Source organism: Myotis brandtii, unplaced genomic scaffold (assembly GCF_000412655.1).
Source record: "Myotis brandtii unplaced genomic scaffold, ASM41265v1 scaffold475, whole genome shotgun sequence".
NCBI classification, from domain to species: Eukaryota; Metazoa; Chordata; class Mammalia; order Chiroptera; family Vespertilionidae; genus Myotis; species Myotis brandtii.
Genome location: NW_005368148.1, coordinates 2,717,621 through 2,739,876, shown reverse-complemented (window position 1 = coordinate 2,739,876; position 22,256 = coordinate 2,717,621). Strand labels below are relative to the sequence as shown.

At 39.4% G+C, this 22,256-nt stretch overlaps 1 protein-coding gene across 1 annotated transcript in view; it reads left to right on the top strand.

Annotated features, from left to right (window-relative positions):
• The window catches only part of ASAH2 (N-acylsphingosine amidohydrolase (non-lysosomal ceramidase) 2), an 81,145-nt gene that overhangs the window by 35,545 nt on the left and 23,344 nt on the right, over positions 1-22,256 (top strand). Inside the window, exons 5-9 of the mRNA XM_014547456.1 lie at positions 19-195; positions 1,425-1,552; positions 2,639-2,716; positions 17,190-17,310; positions 18,250-18,375. Of these exons, the coding sequence (XP_014402942.1) occupies positions 19-195; positions 1,425-1,552; positions 2,639-2,716; positions 17,190-17,310; positions 18,250-18,375 (630 nt within the window). The remainder of the gene's footprint in view (positions 1-18; positions 196-1,424; positions 1,553-2,638; positions 2,717-17,189; positions 17,311-18,249; positions 18,376-22,256) is intronic.

Here is a 22,256-nt window from a genome sequence, read left to right as displayed (position 1 = left end):
TTTCTTTCTTTCTTGAAGGTCTTGAACAGACTCAAGAGTAAATATGGCTCCCTGTACAGAAGAGACAATGTGATCCTGAGCGGCACTCACACGCACTCGGGTCCAGCAGGATATTTCCAGTACACCGTGTTTGTCATTGCCAGCGAAGGATTTAGCAATCGAACTTTTAATTACATGGTCACTGGCATCATGAAGGTAGGCAGCTGTTCTTTCCCACTGCTCAGTGTCTTAGGAGTGTGCTATGGAGACAGTCCCTATAGAATCTTCGTCTGAGCACAGTCCCCCCTTCCCTCTTCATGACCCCCTGGTAACTCTGGTCCTGAGCTCTGGGCTGGTAGCCTGAGGCACTTATTGGGAGAGGAGGACTCTATGGCAGTAACTTCACACAGTCACCTCAAGAGACAGAAAACAATTTGTATGTGACCATTACAAATTATAGGGCCCCACATGGTCTGTTCTTGCGCAAAGTCACACAAAAAGACACCAACCCATCAAGGAACCAACATTACAAATAATTCCAATCTTTCCTTGTGTTTCCAAACATTTCCTTGTATTTCTCGAAGAGCCCAAAAGGAGATCTAATTGGTAAATTTCTCAAGTCCTCTACAACAGCTTTAGACTGATATGGTGCTCCTACCAGTACCCCCAACTTTTCTCCCACTCATAGTTTGGGTACATTTTGGTACTCCTCTCTCTCCTGTCTTCCAGTTTATTATTTTATTGCACAGGATCCTTGATAATCTTTTCTTCTTCATTCCTTTGCCTTTCAGGCGTAGTCTCTCTCTACTTTATCTTGTAAAGTCACCCCTCCATACCCCCAAATCCAGGGACCCAGTTGGCAAAAGCAGACATTTCTTTGCAACACTGTTTTTCAAATGGTGGCTAGCAACCTATAAATGGTTTTATGAAATCAATTTCATGGGTTGCAATAAACATAAAAAATAAAACAAATAAAAAAATTGGAGAACACCATAGTACATCATACACATCGTGAACTTTATTTTAGAATATATATGCTGATACGTATTAAGTTATGATGGAAACTGTATTGCTTACTGTGCTTCTCAAAGTTTGAAAAACTCTGTCTGAGAAGGTGGTGGGCTAGGGAGGGTGGAAAAACCTACATGTTGTAGGAGTCGAGTCTCCCATTTGGGCATCTGAACTGGCAGACGTGCTGACTCACCAGCGGTGCTGATGGGCACTGTGCTTCTCCACACGGAGCACTCTTGCTCTCTCAACCCTGAAGGCCAGTCTGTTTACTTCCAAAGGACACCAGCCATGTGGTTCTCCAGCTTTCATCTATAAGTGGGAACAGGTTGGAGACCAAGGAAACAATCCACAGGTCTCTTCTGTTTATATCGACGAAATCATTATCCCCAATAGGATTTCTAACTTGACAGCTCTCTTTTTTTCAAAACCCACAGAGCATTGAGATAGCACACAAAAATATGAAACCAGGAAAGATCTTTATGAATAAAGGAAATGTGGATGGCACACAGATCAACCGAAGCCCCTATTCTTACCTTCAAAATCCACTGGCAGAGAGATTAAGGTGAGGAGGGTAATTATCACAGTGAAATCATGTGTTTCCTTTAGGAGAGAGAGACAGAATCTAAAACAGGGTTGTTTACTTGATGAATATGATGGGATCCTAAGAAAGTATCAGAGCTAAAATAATTTAAAAACATGTTGATAATCTAAGACAAGCAGAAATAAAAAGTAAACATTGAAAACACATAGCAACCTGTCTTCCTACTTTGAGGGCTGTGAGACTCAGTGTGAATATTTGAAGGACTCCTGCCTGTGGAATCTGACATAACTGTGGTTTCATCTTAGCTTTGTCACTCCTAGCTGGGTGACCTTTACGATATATGATGATGATGATAGGTGGTTTACTTATCTTTATTTATTGGCTCACAGTTTCTTGGTTTGTTAAATGGAGATAAAAATGTGCATAACAAGTATTTGTTAAATTAATGAGTAGCTCTTTTTATTGTGTTATTCAGAAGAAATCATCTTAGTCCAAGAGACCGTGGCAGGAGAAAGGAGATAACTGAGTAAAAATACTGAAAGAACAAGAAATAAAATGAGAATAATTGAATGGAACAATTAAGGGAGATGATTAGTTTTTTTAAGTGATGAGTCAGGTTTGCAACAAAGAGGGTACTTGGCTACTATGGCAATGTAAAATAATATCTCAGTCAATTTGACCACTTGACATTTTACATTTGTCTGCAATAGACAAAGAGTGAAAGGACCTAAAAACATTTTAAGTCACAGGTCCTGAACACTTTTGATTTTGCATATTTCCTGCTAATGGAATCTGAGTAGAAATTTCAAAGAGAAATCCTTTTTGAAAGAAATACATGTTATATAATAGTGCGTATATTACATAAACATGTATATTTCACCTCCAGCGAGCCAACCTGTTGCCCCTAGCTCTGGTCACAGTTGCAAGCCATTTCTTCAGCTGAGGACTGAGGTCCTGGGTGCAGGCCCCAAACTACTGCATGTCCAGGAGCCTTGCTTCCTGAGAGGCATGTTGGTTTTTGTTTCTGTGCCAGCTTCTGCTGTTTGTCAGACATGGTGCCCAGGTTCTAACACAAAACTGACTACATTTCTTTGTCTTGGTGACTAGGTATTCTTCGGATACAGACAAGGAAATGCTAGTCTTGAAAATGGTAGATTTGAATGGAGAAGACTTGGGCCTTATCAGGTACTCTGTTTACTTTTTTTTTTTTTTTTCTGTGTGAATAACTTTCCTTAATTACAAGGATGGGGTGGGGAAGAGACTGGAATAGTGGAAGCAGGGCCCGAGAGTAAGTTGAATGGTTAAGAATTCAGACTCACGAATCAGACACATCTGAGGTGCAGCCGTGGGCCCTGTGGCAAGGTTCTCAACCTCTCACCTGCCACACAGGGCTAATAAAAGATGATATAAACGTTGGATCTGGGCAAAGAAGTTCAGCACAGCATCTGGCATTTGACATAAAGACTCAGCAAATGTGAGTGCTTATGGCTATATCAAGATCTTATATGGGGACACCTGTAATACCATCAACAATAAAAAATATATTTAAATAAAAAAAATAAAAGATCTTATATGTGAAACTTCTATGATGGTAGACAATTATCTCTTCGTAAATGAAAAAAACAATCTGACCAACTAGGAAAATGAATATGGATTTGAGGTTATTTACCTGTTTTCCTGAAAGGATCAAGGGAAGTCTAGTGTAGGGCAATGCTAATTAGTGATGAAAGCAGAACTGAGACCACCCAAAGCAGTGGTTCTCAACCTTGGCTGCACATTAGAATCACCTGGGAATCTTTTTAAAATCCTGATTTCTGGGCCTCATCCTCTGGAAATTCTGTTTCTTTGTTACTAATGTTGTGGCCCCACTTAGTAACAAAGAAACAGAATTTCTGGAGGATGGGGCCCAGAAATCAGGATTTTAAAAAGATTCCCAGGTGATTCTAATGTGCAGCCAAGGTTGAGAACCACTGACCTAAAGGAAGCAGATGATGTGGAAGTACAGCTTGGCACCGATTGATTTTAGCACCTTTTTTATAAACAAGGAAATATGGGGATTTTTTCTTGAAAAATAAGGCACTTACATTCATAGGTGATTTTGCTCACAGCCATTGGAATGACTCAGGCTGGGTAACAGTGCAGACACCTTGACGTGTAGACTTCCAAATGACGCAGAAATGCCCTAAGAAAGTGTATGCTTGCACTCGGGTTCGCTCTGGGCTCTCATCCCTCTTAGCTCTGTTACTTAGGCCAAGTTATGTGACTGCTCTGTGTCTCAGTTTTCTTATGTGTAAAATTGAGGAATAAAGGAAATCCTTAAAAATGTTGATAATAAGTGTTAGTAAAGGTGGTGAAGTTCTGCCAGGTAGAATTATGAAATATTTAAGTGAAAGGTTCTATGTGAGTAAAATGAACAGTAAATTAAAAGTAAGAAGGGGTGAAGATAAACGTTAAAGACTATGACCCACAGTCATAGTTGGTAGAGAATAGCATGGTAAAGAGTTCAGGTTTTAGGTGTAGGCTTTAAGACTTGGGTTCAAATCCCCACCCTGCCACTTATTAACCCTGTGGCTTGGGGAAAGTAACTCCATTACTTACACCTCAACTATTCTATTTGAAAATGGGAATAATAATAACTCACAGGTTGTGTGATGATTAAATGAGATAATGCACGCAAAGCTCTAGTTTTGTGCCTGACACAGACAAAAGTTCAATAATTTTAGCTAAGAGATAAGAAATAGAATAATATTCTACCTCTTCTAAAAACTCCATTATTGGCATATCAGAGTGCTTAAAATTCTTAGCATTGGAGTTATTTCTTTGGGTTTAAAGTGAGGACACTAAAAACTCCCTGATAAGATAAACTTTATTATATGGGTTGACGTAATAGGACTCATCTCTTATAATAAATTTATCTACTGATTAGTTGCTACCTAGCATTTAACTCAATAGACTTTCTAAATGTCAGGTATACTTGGCATATGTGATGATGAATAAGTCATAGTCCCCATCTTCAAGGGTCTTGTAGGCTAGTTGGGTGATTGTGACCTGAAGCAGAAATAACCTTCCATTGTTTTTATAACCTTTTTTGTTATCTTTGATGTAATTGCTCCTCCAGTTGCCTCTTGTTGAATAGTGAAAGTTGCTCTTTGAACACATTGAAAATGATCCAAAAGAGAGTCAAATTTGGGTGCCAAGGAACTCAGCCAGCACATGTAGGTGCCTGATGTTAGAATCCAAAGTACAAGAAATTTGGAAGCATAGAACCTCAGGTTTTCAGAAAACAGAGGTAATCTAGTTCAAAATTCAGCTAAGTCCTAGAAAGGTGACATGGCCTGCCAGTGCCACAGCCGAGTCTCTTCTTCACACTGAAAACAATGTTGAAGTTCATCATTTATTCCTTGCTACTTTCATTTTTGTTTCTATTTCTTTGTTCAACAAGTTTGCCCTAGGCACCTGCTGTGTGCCATGCAACACTTCCCAGTCCTTGGAATAATGCATTTTCTGGTCTTGAAATCAGAAATCAGACTTTCTATTTCTTTGTTCAACAAGTTTGCCCTAGGCACCCGCTGTGTGCCATGCAACACTTTCCAGTCCTTGGAATAACCTGGTCTTGAAATCAGAAATCAGATACCTCAGAATCACCTTGGAATCAAATACCTGTATTCTGTGCCCTTTGAGCAAATCCCCTAAACTCTGTGAGACTCAGTTTCTACACTTATCAAATGTAGATTTAGCATCTTCTCTCTACATAGAGACTATTCATGTGCTGTGTGCCATGCAACACTTTCCAGTCCTTGGAATAACCTGGTCTTGAAATCAGAAATCAGATACCTCAGAATCACCTTGGAATCAAATACCTGTATTCTGTGCCCTTTGAGCAAATCCCCTAAACTCTGTGAGACTCAGTTTCTACACTTATCAAATGTAGATTTAGCATCTTCTCTCTACATAGAGACTGTCCATGTATTCATTCATTCATTCAATATTGTGGAATATATGTGTCATTAGCTGAGCTTCTATTATAGATACACTGATGAGCAAAAATTGATATAGTTGCTACCTTTACAGGACTTACAGTCTACTGGTAGAGACAAAAGGTATTCAAATAGTCATACAAATACATATATAATGATAATTGGGTTAAGTGCTAAGAAAGGAAGGCTTGTAGAGCTACCTTAAAGAGATTTGACATGGTCAGGGAGACTGGGAAAGGCGGCCCTGAGGAAGTGACGATAGAGCTGAAAACTGAAGGAAGGGGAGGAATTAACCAGCAAAACTGGGAGTGGAAAAGGACTTTTAACACAGATGGACAAGCATGTGCAAAAGTCCTTTTTGAGGCCCATTTGAGGAACTGATAAAAGGTCTGTGTGGCTAAAGTGCAAAGGATATTGTGAGATAAAGTTAGAGGTAGAGATTAGATACCAGGATAAAGATTTTGGAAAATCATTAAAGTGTTTTAAGCTGGGGTTGGGAGTTGAGAGGTCTTGAAAGGTTAGGAAGAGTGATGATGGCTTGAAGGAAGAAATAGGATTATGTGCATGAAACTATTCTATACTGTTAAGTCCTCTACAAATACTAGACCACTATTTGCTCCAATTGATCTAAAGGAAATATTTTTGCCTGATACTGCCTTATGCAAAAGCAGTCAATGATTGTTCTCCGGCTGTGGAGAACATGTTTGGAATGTTTTGAATTCTGAGTTAAAAGGTGAGCTGTGTGGCATTTATAAAATTCACTTTGAGAGCATTTGGCATGACATGGCTTCTCTTTGTCGGAACTGTAAGGAAGGTCTGAGTAGGTGTTTGAGTAATTGCTCCATTGCCTTCTGCTTTATACACTGAAACTCCTCTCATTTTCACAGAAAGGGTCATTTAAAGGGGCCCTTTAAAGGCACATTTTAAAAAACAACAGGGACAGTGATTTGTGTAACCTACTTGAATAATTTTTGTACCCCTTAGAAAAATCTAACTTATGAAATTACACTAATTTGTTTGAATGAGAGTGGCTTATAGGCCTCAGTCATGGTGTGTGTGTGTCGTGATTTGTGTAACCTACTTGAATAATTTTTGTACCCCCTTAGAAAAATCCAATTTATGAAATTACACTAATTTGCTTGAATGAGAGTGGCTTATAGACCTCAGTCATGGTGTGTGTGTGTAAATCTTCTCTACCGTCCAAGACTATGACTTCTCAAATGATAATGTCCCACTGTCTATTCCCTATGGCTCTCTATTCTACCCTTATTATGCCTCAGTGTACTTAACCCCGCTCGGAGAGCAAACGGGGAAACTTCAGTGACTGCCTTTCACTAACCATTCTTGACCTCTTCTCTTTTCTCCATCTCATCTTGTCTTTAAACCTTCTCCATTACCATTAGCTGGTTTGTGAATCCCTGGTCTCTCGTCACATCATTCACTGAATTTCTCTTTCCTGTTCTGCCCCTTCTACACTGTTGTGAAATTTGCTGCTGTCTTCCTGCTCCACCTTTCCTATCAGTCCGTCTGTCTTGTTCTCTCCAGGAGAGCATACAGAGGCCCTGGCTGTGAGCTTTCATTCGATGTCTGAGCTATCAACCTACAAAGTGAAGGTGCTTAGTAAGGGCTCATTGATAACAAGAGCTGACTGATAACAGAGAAATCATGCTTGTTAATTAGTCCCAAGTTGAGAAACCAGAGCCATAAAAACCAGCTGTCATAACTAGTAAAAGACGCTGGACTTACTTGATTGTTGGATCTCTGGAAAATTCTTAATACTAAGAGATTTAGAAAGTTGTTATTTTTTTTTTCTTCAAGTTTTTCCACTGGTATAAAAATAATATGTACTCAGCAGTGAAAACTTGAAAAATATAGGAAAGTAGAGAGAAAAATTAACTCAGTTATCCTTCATCAAGTCAACCATAGTTAATATTCAGGTACATTTTCTTCTGCCCTGTCCCTACATGGAACATATTATAAGGAGTCAGCATGACTGAAAGGTCAATCTGTACACGTAGGTGCTTACTTGGTTTCTCTCACTCTGAGCACTAGAAGCTTTAAAATACTGTGAAAATTATTAATGATATTATCTCCGTGTACTAAGACTATCAAGTGGGTTTTTTTATGTAGTGACTCTATATATATAAATGAGTTTTTTGGTCTCAAAGTCTATGTACTTATGTTAATTAGCTAACTTATTTCTCTCTGCAGGTTAGAATTTTCTATGAATATTTTGCTGTTATTTTCTTTCTTCTCTTTGTTCTTACATTTTAGAGGTGTCTCTTATAAATATCTTATAACTTTTTTTTTCTCTATGTCTTTTAATGAGTGAGTTTGATCTCAGGAATTATGATTATTATATATCTGGATTATTTTCTGTATCTTTTCACTTTGTGCCATTTGTCTCACTTTTTCAATGCTTTCCCCCTAACCTTTTACCTTTTTAGGATTGATAGGGCTTTTAAAAAAAGTTGTAAATGGCAGATTGTGGTTTCCAAAGATGGTCACAATGACTGTCATCTCATATCCTATATAATAAAAGGGTAATATGCAAATTGACTGGACAGTGGAACGACCGGTCGCTATGATACACACTGACCACCAGGAGGCAAGACGCTCAATGCAGGAGCTGCCCCCTGGTGGTTAGTGTGCTCCCACAAGCCGGGCAAGCGCAGCGGCACTGGTGAGAGCCCCGCCACCACAGCAGCGCTAAGCTGGTTGGACATCCCCTGAGGTCTCCTGGACTGCTAAAGGGTGCAGGCCAGCTGAGGGGACTTTGCCCCTCCCCCTGCCCCCCGAGTGCACGAATGTCATGCACTGGGCCTCTAGTAGTTCATATAAAGTGGCTGTGACAGTCCTCATCAAAAGGTGAAGGTGGTTTCTCTGATCTTTGAAAATTGCCTGGAGCTGGGAGTGCTTTGCTGAATAGAAAATGGCAGATGTAACAGGTTCCAGGGCTGGAATCTTTTTGTTTTTGTTTTCAGTAGATTTGCTCAATGCAGGAGCTGCCCCCTGGTGGTTAGTGTGCTCCCACAAGCCGGGCAAGCGCAGTGGCACTGGTGAGAGCCCTGCCACCACAGCAGCGCTAAGCTGGTTGGACATCCCCTGAGGTCTCCTGGACTGCTAAAGGGTGCAGGCCAGCTGAGGGGACCTTGCCCCCCCTCCCCACCCTGAGTGCACGAATCTCATGCACCAGGCCTCTAGTAGTCCATATAAAGTGGCTGTAACAGTCCTCATCAAAAGGTGAAGGTGGTTTCTCTTATCTTTGAAAATTGCCTGGAGCTGGGAGTGCTTTGCTGAATAGAAAATGGCAAATGTAACAGGTGCCAGGGCTGGAATCTTTTTGTTTTTGTTTTTAGTAGATTTTATTTTTAGAGCAGTTTTAGGTTTACAGAAATTTTAAGCAGAAAGTACAAAGGTTTCCTGTATACCCCTTGGCTCCCAACAACGTACACCTTCCCTGACTTATCAACAACCAGGAACATCCTACACTAGAGTGGTACCTTTGTTATAAGTGGTGAACCTACATTGACAAGTCACCATCACCCACAGTCCATAGTTGGCATTACAGCTCTCTCTTGGTGTTGTATCAAGTGGTTGTTGTGTGTGTGTGTGTTTTTAATCATTTGGAGATCCTGGGACTTTGTAACTTCTCTTAACATTTTGTTACATAGCTTTATAGATCTCTTGCTAATCATATCCACTTTTTAATTAAAAAAGTAATACTTTATTGTATATACACTTTGGTAACATTTTTCATTTAGAGACGTCTTTCAATGCTACATAGCGGTTTTTTAATTCACCCTTTAAAAATGGCTGTATTCTATTATATATCTGATAATGTGTTCAGCTATCCAGCAATCATTTGATATTTAGTTTATAGTTTTTTCCACCATAAAATACACTGTAATAAGTAAGCATTCTTGAACAGATACCTATGTATTTGCCAATGATTTCCTTAAACTAAATTCCTAGAAGTGGGATTGCTGAGACAAAGAGGCATGCTTCTGATTAAGACTTTTCTCATAAATTGCCAAGTGGCCACCTGAAAAGGTTTTGCTGGTTACATTCCTGCTTCCCCAACCTGAGCAGTGTTGTTTCCCCAGCTCTTGCCAATCTTGGTGATATCATCCTTTACAATGGTTGCTAAGAAATAGACTCCAAAAGCCAACTCACTATTGTTTTTCTTTCTTCAATTTCTAGTTAAGCTGAATTTAAAAAGTATTCTTGTCGGTCATTTCTTGTTTTACTGTTGTTGATAGCTTAATCATACCAGGTAAGACAAAAGATTTTTGACTGTAGTAACTTAATGGGATCCACCCAAGCCAGATACCTCTCCCGTAACATTAGTCAGAGGGGATTTTTCACCCAGGATTTTTGAAAATAACAAAAGGAACAGTTGAGAATGTACATCTCTCCTCTGGAGTAGTGATGGTAGGAGGGTTCTCCAGGATGCTGGCCACCAAGTTTACCTATTCCTTCAGAAGGGCCCTCGGCTACCGCTCATTGTCTTCCTTGAATGTGGGAAAGCTGGTGTGTATTCATTGCTTCTGCTTGTTTAAAATGCAGGCCACTCCTTGGGTCAAATTCTGGGCCCAATAACCCTTCCCGTATAACACAGCAAAACACCCTTTCCTCGCTCTCCCCAAACAATTTGTAATAGGGCAGGTGAGGAGGACTGTAAGGGAGGTGAAAAAGAGCTGTGTTAGTCAGGACACTTAATGCCAAGTGTCACAGCAGACAATGTGAAATTCTTGTGGCTTAACACAGCGAAGACTTATTTCCCATTCGTGCAAAGTCTACTGAAAATTAGGTGGTCCTTTTGTTCACATGTACCAATGCCAGAGCTACTCTCATGCGCTACCCTGCTAGTAGCCCTGGGAAATAGAGAAACACGTGGGTATTTTAAAAATTTTTTATTTATTTTTTTACTTTACTTTTCAGTTACAGTTTATATTCAGTGCTATTCTGTAATAGTTTCAGATGTATAGCATAGTGGTTAAAAAATCATGTGCTTTTCAGAGTGGTCCCCCCAATGTTCCAAGTACCCACCCATTATTAGAATATTATTGACTATACTTCCTATGCTGGAATGTACATCTCTGTGACTATTCTGTAACTACCAATCTGTACTTCTCAATCCCTTCACCATTTTCACCCAGCCCCTCAATTCTCCCTCCCCATCTGGTGGCTAGGACTTGGCACATGGGTATTTTGTAAGCCCTCAAGTCTCTGCCACAAGAGGGCAGCGTTTTCTCATTTAATTATTTCATGCCTATTTCATTTAAGTTGAATATACATGTTTTGAATACACACACACACTCACACCATTATGTTAATCTTAGGAAATATATATACACACATGTATTCAGAGCTTCATAGCTCTTTTCCCTTTCGGTAATCATCATCAGCAGCAGCTGCAGAAGTATCAATATCATCATCATCATCATCATCATCATCATCATCATCATCATGATGACTTATTCCATTCTTATAGAACAATCCTGTACTGCTGGCTCCTAATTGCTCACCTGCCTGCCTACCTGGTCACCCCTAACTGCCCCCCCTGCCTGCCTGGTCACTCCCAACTTCCCCCCCTGCTGGCCTGGTCGCTCCCAACTTCCCCCCACTGCCAGCCTGGTCGCCCCATGCAGCCTGCTGTTCAGTTGTTTGGTCGTCCCTCACTAACACCCCTGCTGGCCTGGTCGTCCCTCACTAACCCCCCTGCCGGCCTGGTCGCCCCACGCAGCCTGCTTGTTCAGTCGTTTGGTTGTCCCTCACTAACCTCCCTGCCGGCCTGGTCGTAGGCAGCCATCTTGTGAGGGCATGAGGGTCAATTTGCATATTACCTCTTTATTATATAGGATTTGATCAGTCTTTAGATCAGGGGTCCTCAAACTTTTTAAACAGGGGGCCAGTTCACTGTCCCTCAGACCGTTGGAGGGCCAGACTATAGTTTAAAAAAAAACTATGAACAAATTCCTATGCACACTGCACATATCTTACTTTGAAGTAAAAAAAACAAAACGGGAACAAATACAATATTTGTATTTGCATGTGGCCCGCGGGCCGTAGTTTGAGGACCCCTGCTTTAGATGTATTTGTTCCTTTAATTGTCAAATGCTGTGAGGTAGATACTATTATCTTTATGATACAGATAGAAATACTGAGGTTCTGTATTAAGTAACTTCTATTAAGTAACAGATTAAGTAACCTGTGTCTGACTGTGGAGCTATGCTCTTAGCCACTAAAACATATGGCCTCTGTATTAGTTTCTTAGGGCTGCCAAAGGAAATTACTATAGACTGGCTGGCTGGCTCAAAACAATAGAAATTAACATTCGCACAGGTCAGGAGGCCAGAAGTTCAAAATCAAGATGTTGGCAGGGTTGGTTCTTCCAGAGGCTCTGAGGGAAAGCCTGTCCCATGCTTCTCTCCTAGTTTCTGGCAGCTTCCAGAAATTCTTGGCTTGTAGCCAAACCACTCCAATCTCTGCCTCCATCTTCCCATCAGCTACTTCTCTAACTCTCTTTGTGTCTCTCTTTGCTACCAGGTCACCAGACATTGGATTTAGACCCAACCTAAGCCAGTAGTATCACTTGCTCTTTACCTTGATTACATTTGTAAAAACTCTATTTCCAAATAAAGTCACGTTTTGAGATTCCAGTAGACATTTTTTTTGGGAGGGGGGGTTCTATTCAACTGAGTACAGCTTCCTCTATTGTATTTACCCAACAAGCTCCCTTGTTATTACATGGAACTCCCATGTTCATAAACACTTCCTTTGAATGGATGGATGTACAATATTCTCTTTCCCCATTGGTGGACATTTAGGTAGTAGAGGGTGACAGCTAGCACATAGGACCTTGATGCAAATCACACACAGGTGTTCCCTTCCCTGGGCTGACCGAGGTGCCCAGGTAGGTGATCAGAGCAGCGGCCGGATTTCAGCTTCCACTTAACTGCTCTGTCAGTCACCTTTCTGCATGTGGGACATGATGGCCCAGGCCTGGGAGAATGGAACCTAGGATGGTTTGTTACTATTTTAGAATATTTAAGAAGCTCAATTTTTGCATTTGGCAGAATGGAACCTAGGATGGTTTGTTACTATTTTAGAATTAAATAGTATTTAGAATTAGAAGCTCAATTTTTGCATTTGGCTTTTTTTTTCTGTTTCAAATTAGGAAGCACACAATGTCCACATTGAAAGAGGCCCTAGAAATCTTTTGCTTCAAATGCCTCCATAACATCAGATGAGAAAATAATTATATCCTATAATAATTTGGTGTTTATTGTTTCACATAGCATAGTTGAAATGTATTATTTTCAGTCTTGGGAAAAGAGACTCAGAAATTTTAACTAACTTTGCTACTAAATAGGGTAAAATATCAACTCTATTGTCTTTCCTCAGTACCTTGCTTGGGTCAGGCTGACTCAAGTCGAGCCCTGCTTCCTCTTGTACATCCCAGCTGTGCCATAATCATTATTTTACAATGTTTATGAACAGGGACATAGTCCTCCTTTTATGTCTGTAGTCTGATTTCTTTTGAAACTACCTACACCTTTCTTCCTCTCTTTTGAACTTTGCTTTGATGAATATATTTCTGACCAGATAAAAGAAGTTGCGAGTACAGCCTTCTTAACTTGAAATGACCACCTTTGTTCATATCTTTATACATATTCATAATTTATACTATTACCACAGTACTTTGGTTGCTGTGACAAGCCTGATATTTCAATAGCACATATTTCAAAGGACAGCGAAGAAAATACATAGCATCTTCTTATTCTGATATTTAAGTAACTTTTTTGAATGCTTTTTAATTTTTTTTATAGAGAAAAAGTTCAATTAATTTTATAAGGGCTAAAGTAAATGAAAATAACTCAATGAAATAAATAAGAATTCAAGTTTGTAGTCTAATTAGTAGACCAAAATTCTTAGCATTTACCTTCTCCACAGGCATTTTTGTGATTTCTTGATGGTATAGAACTCAGCTCATTCCTCTCTGTGTTCCTTGGGGTTTAATGCAATGCCAGACACACACGTGGTTACTAATAAGTTCATGTTGATTGAATGAATGGCACAACCATCTCCTCTCTTTTCCTTATGTGTTCTGCTCTGGCCACTGTGGCTATCCGTTATCTGGACACATTGCCCCTCGTCCCACCTGCATGCCTTTGCAATGAATGACTTTTCTCCAGTGACCTCCCCCTTCCAAGTTCCTACTCATCTTTTTTTAAAAAAATATATTTTATTGATTTTTTACAGAGAGGAAGGGAGAGAGATAGAGAGTTAGAAACATCGATGAGAGAGAAACATCGATCAGCTGCCCCCATGGGCGTTATGCTGGCCACCTCTGACCTACATATACATCAATATTCAATCATCCCCCCCAGTGGGGGATGTGTCCGCAACCCAGGTACATGCCCTTGACCGGAATCGAACCTGGGACCTTTCAGTCCGCAGGCCGACGCTCTATCCACTGAGCCAAACCAGCTTCGGCTACTCATCTTTTAAGATCCAGCTCAAATGTCAGATCCTCCACGAAGCATTTATTAAGGTCACGATGATGCCTCATTCATCTCTATGTCCCCAGCATCTGGCACAGAGTCAAAGTTATGAAATGTGCATTGAAATGAGAAAGTGAATGAACAGAGGGACAGAGTCAGTATCCCATAGCAGATAAGAACGTGGGCTTTATGGTCTAACAAACCTGGATGCATATGCTGCTTCTTGACTTGCACCTGGTGACCTTGGTCAGGTTATGTCATCCCTCTGAGACTTCTTTTCATTGGTTGTCACATGAGGATAATGACAGCATCTGACTCCACAGGTTCTTGGTAAGGATAAACTGAGATCCTGTTTGGAAAATCCTTCACCTCATGCATGCTAAATGATAGCGCTGATAGACTTGTTCTACAGTTTTCCTTCAATTGCACTGGAGAGGCTGTGGTCTGGCCGGCCTCAGTGTGATTGTGTTAGATGGAAATACTTTGGCTGGGGAGTCATGGACTTGTCATGGCCACCACCCCATTTTCAAATGGAATAAAACAGAAAAGCAGACTCCAGCTAACTGGAAAACACTACTAGAGTAGAATTTTCTTGGCACTTAAGTTTTAGGAGAAAGAGACAAACCACAAAATAGAAATGAATGTAAGGGTTTTTTAAAATATAGAAACCTTGCAAGTAAGTTCTAGGGGATGACCTTTGAACTGTGTTCAGCCTAAAACTCTGTCGTTTTGCACAGTGGCAAATATATACTATAGGCATTGAATTAATCCTACTGGCTGGTGATTAGGCCTTACACTGTTTTTTTAAAAAATTGAAGTGGGTGTCAAGATAAAAAAGAAACTATTATGAAAAGTTTCAAATATATACCAATTTAGAGTCTAATAAATTTCCACATAACTATTAATCAGCTCAATAGTTAGCAATATTCAATCAGCTCAATAATTAGCAATATTCTGCCATTCTATTTCATTCTTCTCCTTTTTATTTGTGTGTTTTGCTAGAGTATTTAAAAGCAAATGCTAGACATATTTTTTCACTCATCAATATTTTAGTATCAGATAAATGCTTTAAAAGTATAATTATAATCTGTTATTACAGCCAACACAATTAGAATTAATTCCTTAATAGGATCTAAAACCCAGCCCATGTTTCATTTTCCTGATTGCATCAATAAGCCTTTTTAAAAATATTCATTGGGTGACAATGGTCAACATAAACATATAGGTTTTAGATATGGGTTTCTATGTTACAAGATCTGTATATTGTACCCTGTGCCCACCACCAAAGCCAGATCTTCTCCTGTCACCTTCTATTAGGTCCTAATAAGTCTTTTATAGTTATTTTGTTTGAATCAGTATCCCAGCACAGTTTACAAATGCTATTTGTTGGCTACGTGTCCTAAGTCTTTCAATTTGTAACTATTCCCCTCCTTTGTTTCCATGCATTTCTGTCTGTAAGAAATTTTAAGTAGATAAATATTCCACAAAAATAAGGTTTGTGGTTTCTCTTGCAAGATCTGGCAGCCCTGGCTCACACTCGCAGCTGGCACATGGTGAGACTGTCGCCCTTCCCGCGTGCGAGTGCCTGAAGACCCCCACAGTCCTCACTAGTCCCTCTTGCACCAACCAGCTCACCCCATTGACGTTGCCTACCCAGCCCCCATGGGCGTTATGCTGGCCACCTCTGACCTACATATACACCTATTGGGCAATGAGGACTGAATCCTAAGTGATGACCTTCAAGTCCAAAAACATCCTCAGTCATTATGTCAATGTTCAGTTTGGTGCCCTGTATCATGTAGGTAGGAATGGAAGCTGAAATGTTTCAAAAGTTTTCAGTGAAGGATTAAATCGACAAAATCTTTTTTAAAAATCCTAAATTAGCTTAAAACTTTATGAACTGGCATGTCTCTTGTCTTGCGAGTGCCTAAGACCCCCACAGTTCTCAATAGTCCCTGTTGCACCAACCAGCTCACCTCACTGACGTTGCCTACCCAGCCCCCATGGGCGTTATGCTGGCCACCTCTGACCTACATATACAACTATTGGGCAATGAGGACTGAATCCTAAGTGATGACCTTCACGTCCAAAAACATCCTCAGTCATTATGTCAATGTTCAGTTTGGTGCCCTGTATCATGTAGGTAGGAATGGAAGCTGAAATGTTTCAAAAGTTTTCAGTGAAGGATTAAATCAAAAAAATCTTTTTTAAAAATCCTAAATTAGCTTAAAACTTTATGAATTGGCATGTCTCTTGTCTTGATCATTCCAGTTCATCTGCTTTGCAGCCTTTCATTCTGTAAGTTTCTTTTTCACCGTGTGGAGGTTTGATCTACAAAGGCCACTGGACAAGGTGTCACAAGACCCAAACTTGAGTTTTGGTCCTATGGCAAGTGGGCCACCGTTTTGCTTCTCTGAGACACCTTGCAGAGTGGAGGTATTAACAGCCTATCTCTCAGGGTTGTTGTGAAGTTCAAATAAAGTAACAGATGTGATGTTAATTTGTAAACTATATAGCTCTACACGTAAGCTATTATCGTGCAGGAGGCTATATTGAATTATGCGTACCATCCTCTTTCATGCCTCCATGCCATTACTCTGCTGTTCTCTCTCCTTGGGATGCCCTTAAGAATGAATTGCTCGTCATCTGTGGTCCCCAAACACTTTATAACCTTCATCACACTGTAGTAAGGGCGTTTGTTCACATCTTTGTCTTCTGGAAGATTCTGAAAGCAAACTGCAGTTTATTCAGGGCTTGGCACACAGCAGACTCTCAGTAAGTGTCTGTTGAATTCGTTTGGACTGATTTGAATAATTATCATATGTGTGCCTTCTTGAAGGACAAAGTCTATGTCATACAGTTCTTTAGGTATATCATCTGATAACTGACCAACCTTGGCTCTTGTTAAAAGCTGCTGCTGCTGCTGCTGATGATGATGAAGAAATATTCATAAAAATAGTTTTGTATTTTACATTTAAGTCAATGATCAGACTTCTTAAGTATATTATTAGTAATGTAAGCTCATTAACAATGAAAGCACCTAAATGTGAATGCCTATGATTAAGTATTTTTTTTTTCCGTTGGGGAGAACTTAACAGAAATCCCAGTCATCCTTTTTGGCCCCCGTTATCTGATTTTCTTCATTAATTTAGGCTTCTTGCTCTGTTACAGCTGGTTTGCCATCCACCCTGTCAGCATGAACAACAGCAATCACCTTGTCAATAGTGACAATATGGGCTATGCATCTTACCTATTTGAGCAAGAGAAGAACAAAGGACATTTACCTGGACAGGTAAGAATTTGTGTTATTGAAAACTTCACCTTAATTCATTGAGTATCATCACTCATGCAATATTCGAAATAGCTGAGTCAAGTTTTCAGAGTAAAGTGTCAGTATGGGCATCACATACTGATATACTTGTATAAAAAAAAATTCATCTTACCTAGTAGGAAAAGAAAAATTCAAAATGACCAATAAACTGTGTCAAACACTACCTATATTGATGGCTTCAAGAACCATTTTGTGTGGTGAACACACAATACAATATACAGATGATGTATTACAGAATTATACACTTGAAACCTATATAATTTTATTAACCAATGTCACCTCAATAAATGCAATAAAAAGCCACTTGGAATAGTTCCAAGCAAAAAAAAAAAAAGAAAAAAGGACAGAATGGCAGGACAGTGGCTTGAGGTTACTGCCTTGTACCACTCTAAAAGGTTACGCATTGTTACTTCAGGTTGAAGAGATAGAGAAACGATGCATGGATGGTGGATACTGTATTTAGGTTCAGTTTCACAACAGGAAAGTCTGGATTGGCTCTCTCTTTTAAAGCCAATACAATATGTATTTTTAAAGGGCAAATGCATCTTGGATCTCTAGATTCAACACCAGCGGCAAAATTGACGTGTCAGCCTTTTGTAACTTGTTGTTGCGCACTGTGTTCCTTGTCAGCGTGCTTCTGCTTGAGGCACAAATTTGAAAGTGTCCTGCTTCAAGCCGCTCTATTGATAATTGGAAAGTCACGAGTAACAACAGGAACACTGACTGTACTGGGAGCCTTTTCCAGAGTAAAGCATTTCCTTAGATTATTGTATGTACACCCTCCTTTTTATTGTGTGCAAATGGTTTTGGATAGTTCACCGAAGCAGATGGAATGTTTGCGTTTTGAATGGGAGGCGTGGGGAAGAAAGAATAAAAGGCAACTGCTGTTTCTCTTGGCAGGGGCCGTTTGTAGCAGCCTTTGCTTCATCAAACCTAGGAGATGTGTCCCCCAATATTCTCGGCCCATGGTGCGCCAACACGGGAGAGTCCTGTGATAACGCCAACAGCACTTGTCCCATTGGCGGGGTAGGTACCTATGCCAGGAAATCTTCGCTTTTGCATGTCATGTATCTTTTATGTTTGAAGATTCATCGTTCATTGACAGGTAGGTTTCCCTCAAGTATACACCGGCCTACTTACCTCTATCAACTGCTCTGCTCAAAAGCACCCACGAAATGTCAATGAGATAAAATTATAATTTTCTATGTGATTGTGAAGTTTTTTTGAATGGTGAGGCAATTTAGGAAATGTCAGAGATTAAGTATCCTTCCCCAAACGCGGGCCGCCTGAAACATGATGCCTGGGCATTTCTGCGGAAACAGTACCCCAACTGTCTGCCCCAGACATTGCTCACTCATTAGTAAAGCTATGGATTAAAAAAAACAACCACACACACAAAAACAATATAATTTTTTTTCTTTTAAAATTGCAAAAATCTTGCTGTCAGAACTCCAACAATAAGAAAGCATAGAGAACAGTCAAAAGTGAAAGACCCTATCACCTTCATCCTGCCCCCCACTTCCCGTTCCAGCAGTTACCTATGGAATGACTTCCTCTGTATTTGCGTAACCACAAACAACATTTATAACTTACTTATTGATTTTTTTTTATTGGTCCAGGATTTCAGTTTTCCTCTCAACTTTGTCTTAAAAATATTTTTATGACTATATGTGGATCAGTGTGGTAAGTTTCAAAGGCAAATGAGGCTGTACCATCATTTATTTACCACCCCCCCCGCCAGCTCATTTAGATTATTCAGCTTAGACATGAGCAGCAGATGCTAATTTCTGGGTCTTATTCTTTGTGTTTAAAGAACATTTCACCTGTAATATTGCTTTTATTTAACACTATTTCTGGGCTATTTACTTTATTCCAATCAACCCCACCCAATGAGCAATATAGTTTCAACAATTACACTTTTCTATTATATATTGCTATTTTTATGTAGAAAGTATTCTTTGTTATCCTTTATTTGTAAAATTTCTACACATTATTAATTCACAGTAATTTGATAACTACTTACTAAATTACAAAATTCATAGATGAGATGGTTAAAACATTATTATACATATTTGCAGCAGAACATTATGCATCAACTTAATGTCTTCTGTTGAAATACTTAAAGTGGGGAAAACTCATAATACATGATGTTGACTAAAAAAAAAATCAAGACTTAATGTATATTCATTGTGATTGCAGTTTTGAAAATCATTGTATCATTGTAAAAAGACAAAGTGAAACACACTGAATTGTTGACTATGATGTTCTCTTTTTGATACTATTATAAATAGGTTTCATTTTAGTTATTTTGTATTTATTATTTTTTATTTATACATTTTGTTATTTTTTACGATGAGCATAGTTTACTTTATAATCTGAAAAAATTACAACAAAGCCATGCCCCCTCCCCCAATAGAATTCTGTTTTCCTCTGCTCCCCTCCATGCGTTGGGTCGAGTCAGCTTCCCTCAGGTTTGCAGGACTGCAGGTGGCAGTAAGGAAGGGGTATGCTCCCCTCCCCCACCCCCATATAAAGTAGGAGAGAGAGAACTTCTCCAACATAGAATAAAAGTTCTCTCTTATCTGATTGGGTCAATTTCTGTCACATGTCCATCCCTGGAACAAAACAGTTGCTGGGGGAATGGTATGTGCTGAGTGGCCTAGGTTGGGTTCCTGGCCAATCTTAGCAAGGCCTAGAGCCTTGGACTTACCAGGAACAAGGAATGGGAACATTGACCACAAGGGGGAAGATGGCTTTCTGAACAAAGTCAGGATTCACATAAGAAAGAGGAAGAGGGAAGGAAACAAGGCAGATGCTGCCATGTCTTCTGCTTTAATGTGGGTTCTTTAAAAACACAACAGCTTAAGTTTCGAAAAAGGTTTTAATATTTTTTAGGAAAAGATATGTGCTTGTTACACATTCAAATAATATGGAAAAGTTCAGAAAATAAAACTATGAAAAGGAGCACCCCTCATCCCATAAATTAACCTGTTAAAATTTTAATGAACTTCCAGATATTTTGTGCATCCATGCATATATATGCATGTAAAATTTTACATAAGTGGGATCACACGGCAATGCTAGTCTATAACCTGCTTCCTTATTTCCAATAAATGTGCTTTAAGACATCATTTAACATCCCTCTGTGCCTGGCAAGTGTGCTCAGTGGTTGAGCATTGTCCCATGCACCAGGAGGTCACGGTTTGATTCCTGGTCAGGGCGCATGCCTGGGTTGTGGGCCCAGGCCCCAGTAGGGGGTGTGCAGGAGGCAGTCAATCAATGATTCTCTCTCATCATTGATGTTTCTATCTCTCTCTCCCTCTCCCTTCCTCTCTCTGACATGAATGTAAACTTATTTTTAAAAAAATAAATAAAACCCCTCATGATTTTCAGTATTGAGTACCATAGTTAACCAGTCCCTGCTGATGAGTATTTTCTTTCCCTGACTTCTTCCTTCCTTCACACCCTCTCTCCCATCTTTTCTTCCCTTCTTGATATAAGCATGCTGTGGTCACTCTGCTTGTCATACGTATTTTCACGAGTAAGAATTTCACCATAAGCCAAATTCTTGAAAGTGAGTTTGCTGTCAAAGAGAAAGGACCTCTAACGAATGCTACACATAGCCCACACACTCTCTCAATCACATTTCCACCCACAGTGCACAAGGGACGGTCTCTCACCAGCACCAGGACTGTCAGCCTTTCCGTTTTCACCAGCACAATATGCAAGGAGTTCTCTTTGCAGCTTAACCTATATTTAATTATTCATGAGATTGAACATATTTCATATTGAATGGCTATTTACATTTCTTTTTGTGAATTGCCTATTTCATCTGCATTCCATCACGTATTCATTATGGTGATTATTTTTTTCCAGCTTTATTGAGATATAATTGACATATGACCTTGTGTAATTTAAGGTATATAAGGTGGTGATTTTGATATACATATAAGATGCTTTTTACTAAAAGAATGTCGTAAAGTTAAAAAAAAAAGATGCTTTTTACTGCCCTGGCCGGTTTGGCTCAGTGGATAGAGCGTTGGTCAAGGGCATGTACCTTGGTTGCGGGCACATCCCCAGTGGGGAGTGTGCAGGAGGCAGCTGATCGATGTTTCTCTCTCATCGATGTTTCTAACTCTCTATCCCTCTCCCTTCCTCTCTGTAAAAAAATCAATAAAATATATATTTTTAAAAAAGATGCTTTTTACTGTAAATAAGAGATAATCTAACTCAATATGGATGAACCAAAAGGTATTAATAAAGATATTTTTCTTATTGACTTTTCCAAGTTTCTAATATTTTAAAGTCTTAGTTTGTCATAAACAATACAACCCCCCCTTGATTTGTCAGTTGTCTTTCAGCTCTACTTATGTTTTCATTTTCCACATATGAATATTTAAAATGTTTGTCAGATGTATTTAGCCTGTTCTATATAATTTTTAGAAGAGTCTTCTATACCCTTAAGACTTTAAAATATATGCACTCTTGTTTTCAATACTTTTTATTTCATTTGTAATATTGAAACATCTGATTAATCTCAAATTATTAATGTAAGAAATAAGGTATAGAGTCATATTTATTTACTGATTTTTCCCCCCTGATGGTCAGCTAGCTTTTCCAAAATAATTTTAACTGAGTTTCAGTTTAAGGTGATCATGACCAAGAGCCACAGGCAAGAACAAGCAAGTAGAGACGTGTGCAGCCAATGGAGAGACGTGGAGTTAGGTCTTAGCTACCTGAAGAATCTTTGGCAAACCCTCTAACACATGGAGCCTCATTTTCCTTATTTTTAAGTTAGGTGCTGGAATAGACGATTTCTAAAGGTGTTCGCTGCTCCAATTCAAGTAATGCTTTTGTTTTTCGTAACCTATAAGTTGAGAGAATATCTGAAAAGAAAAGCTATAATG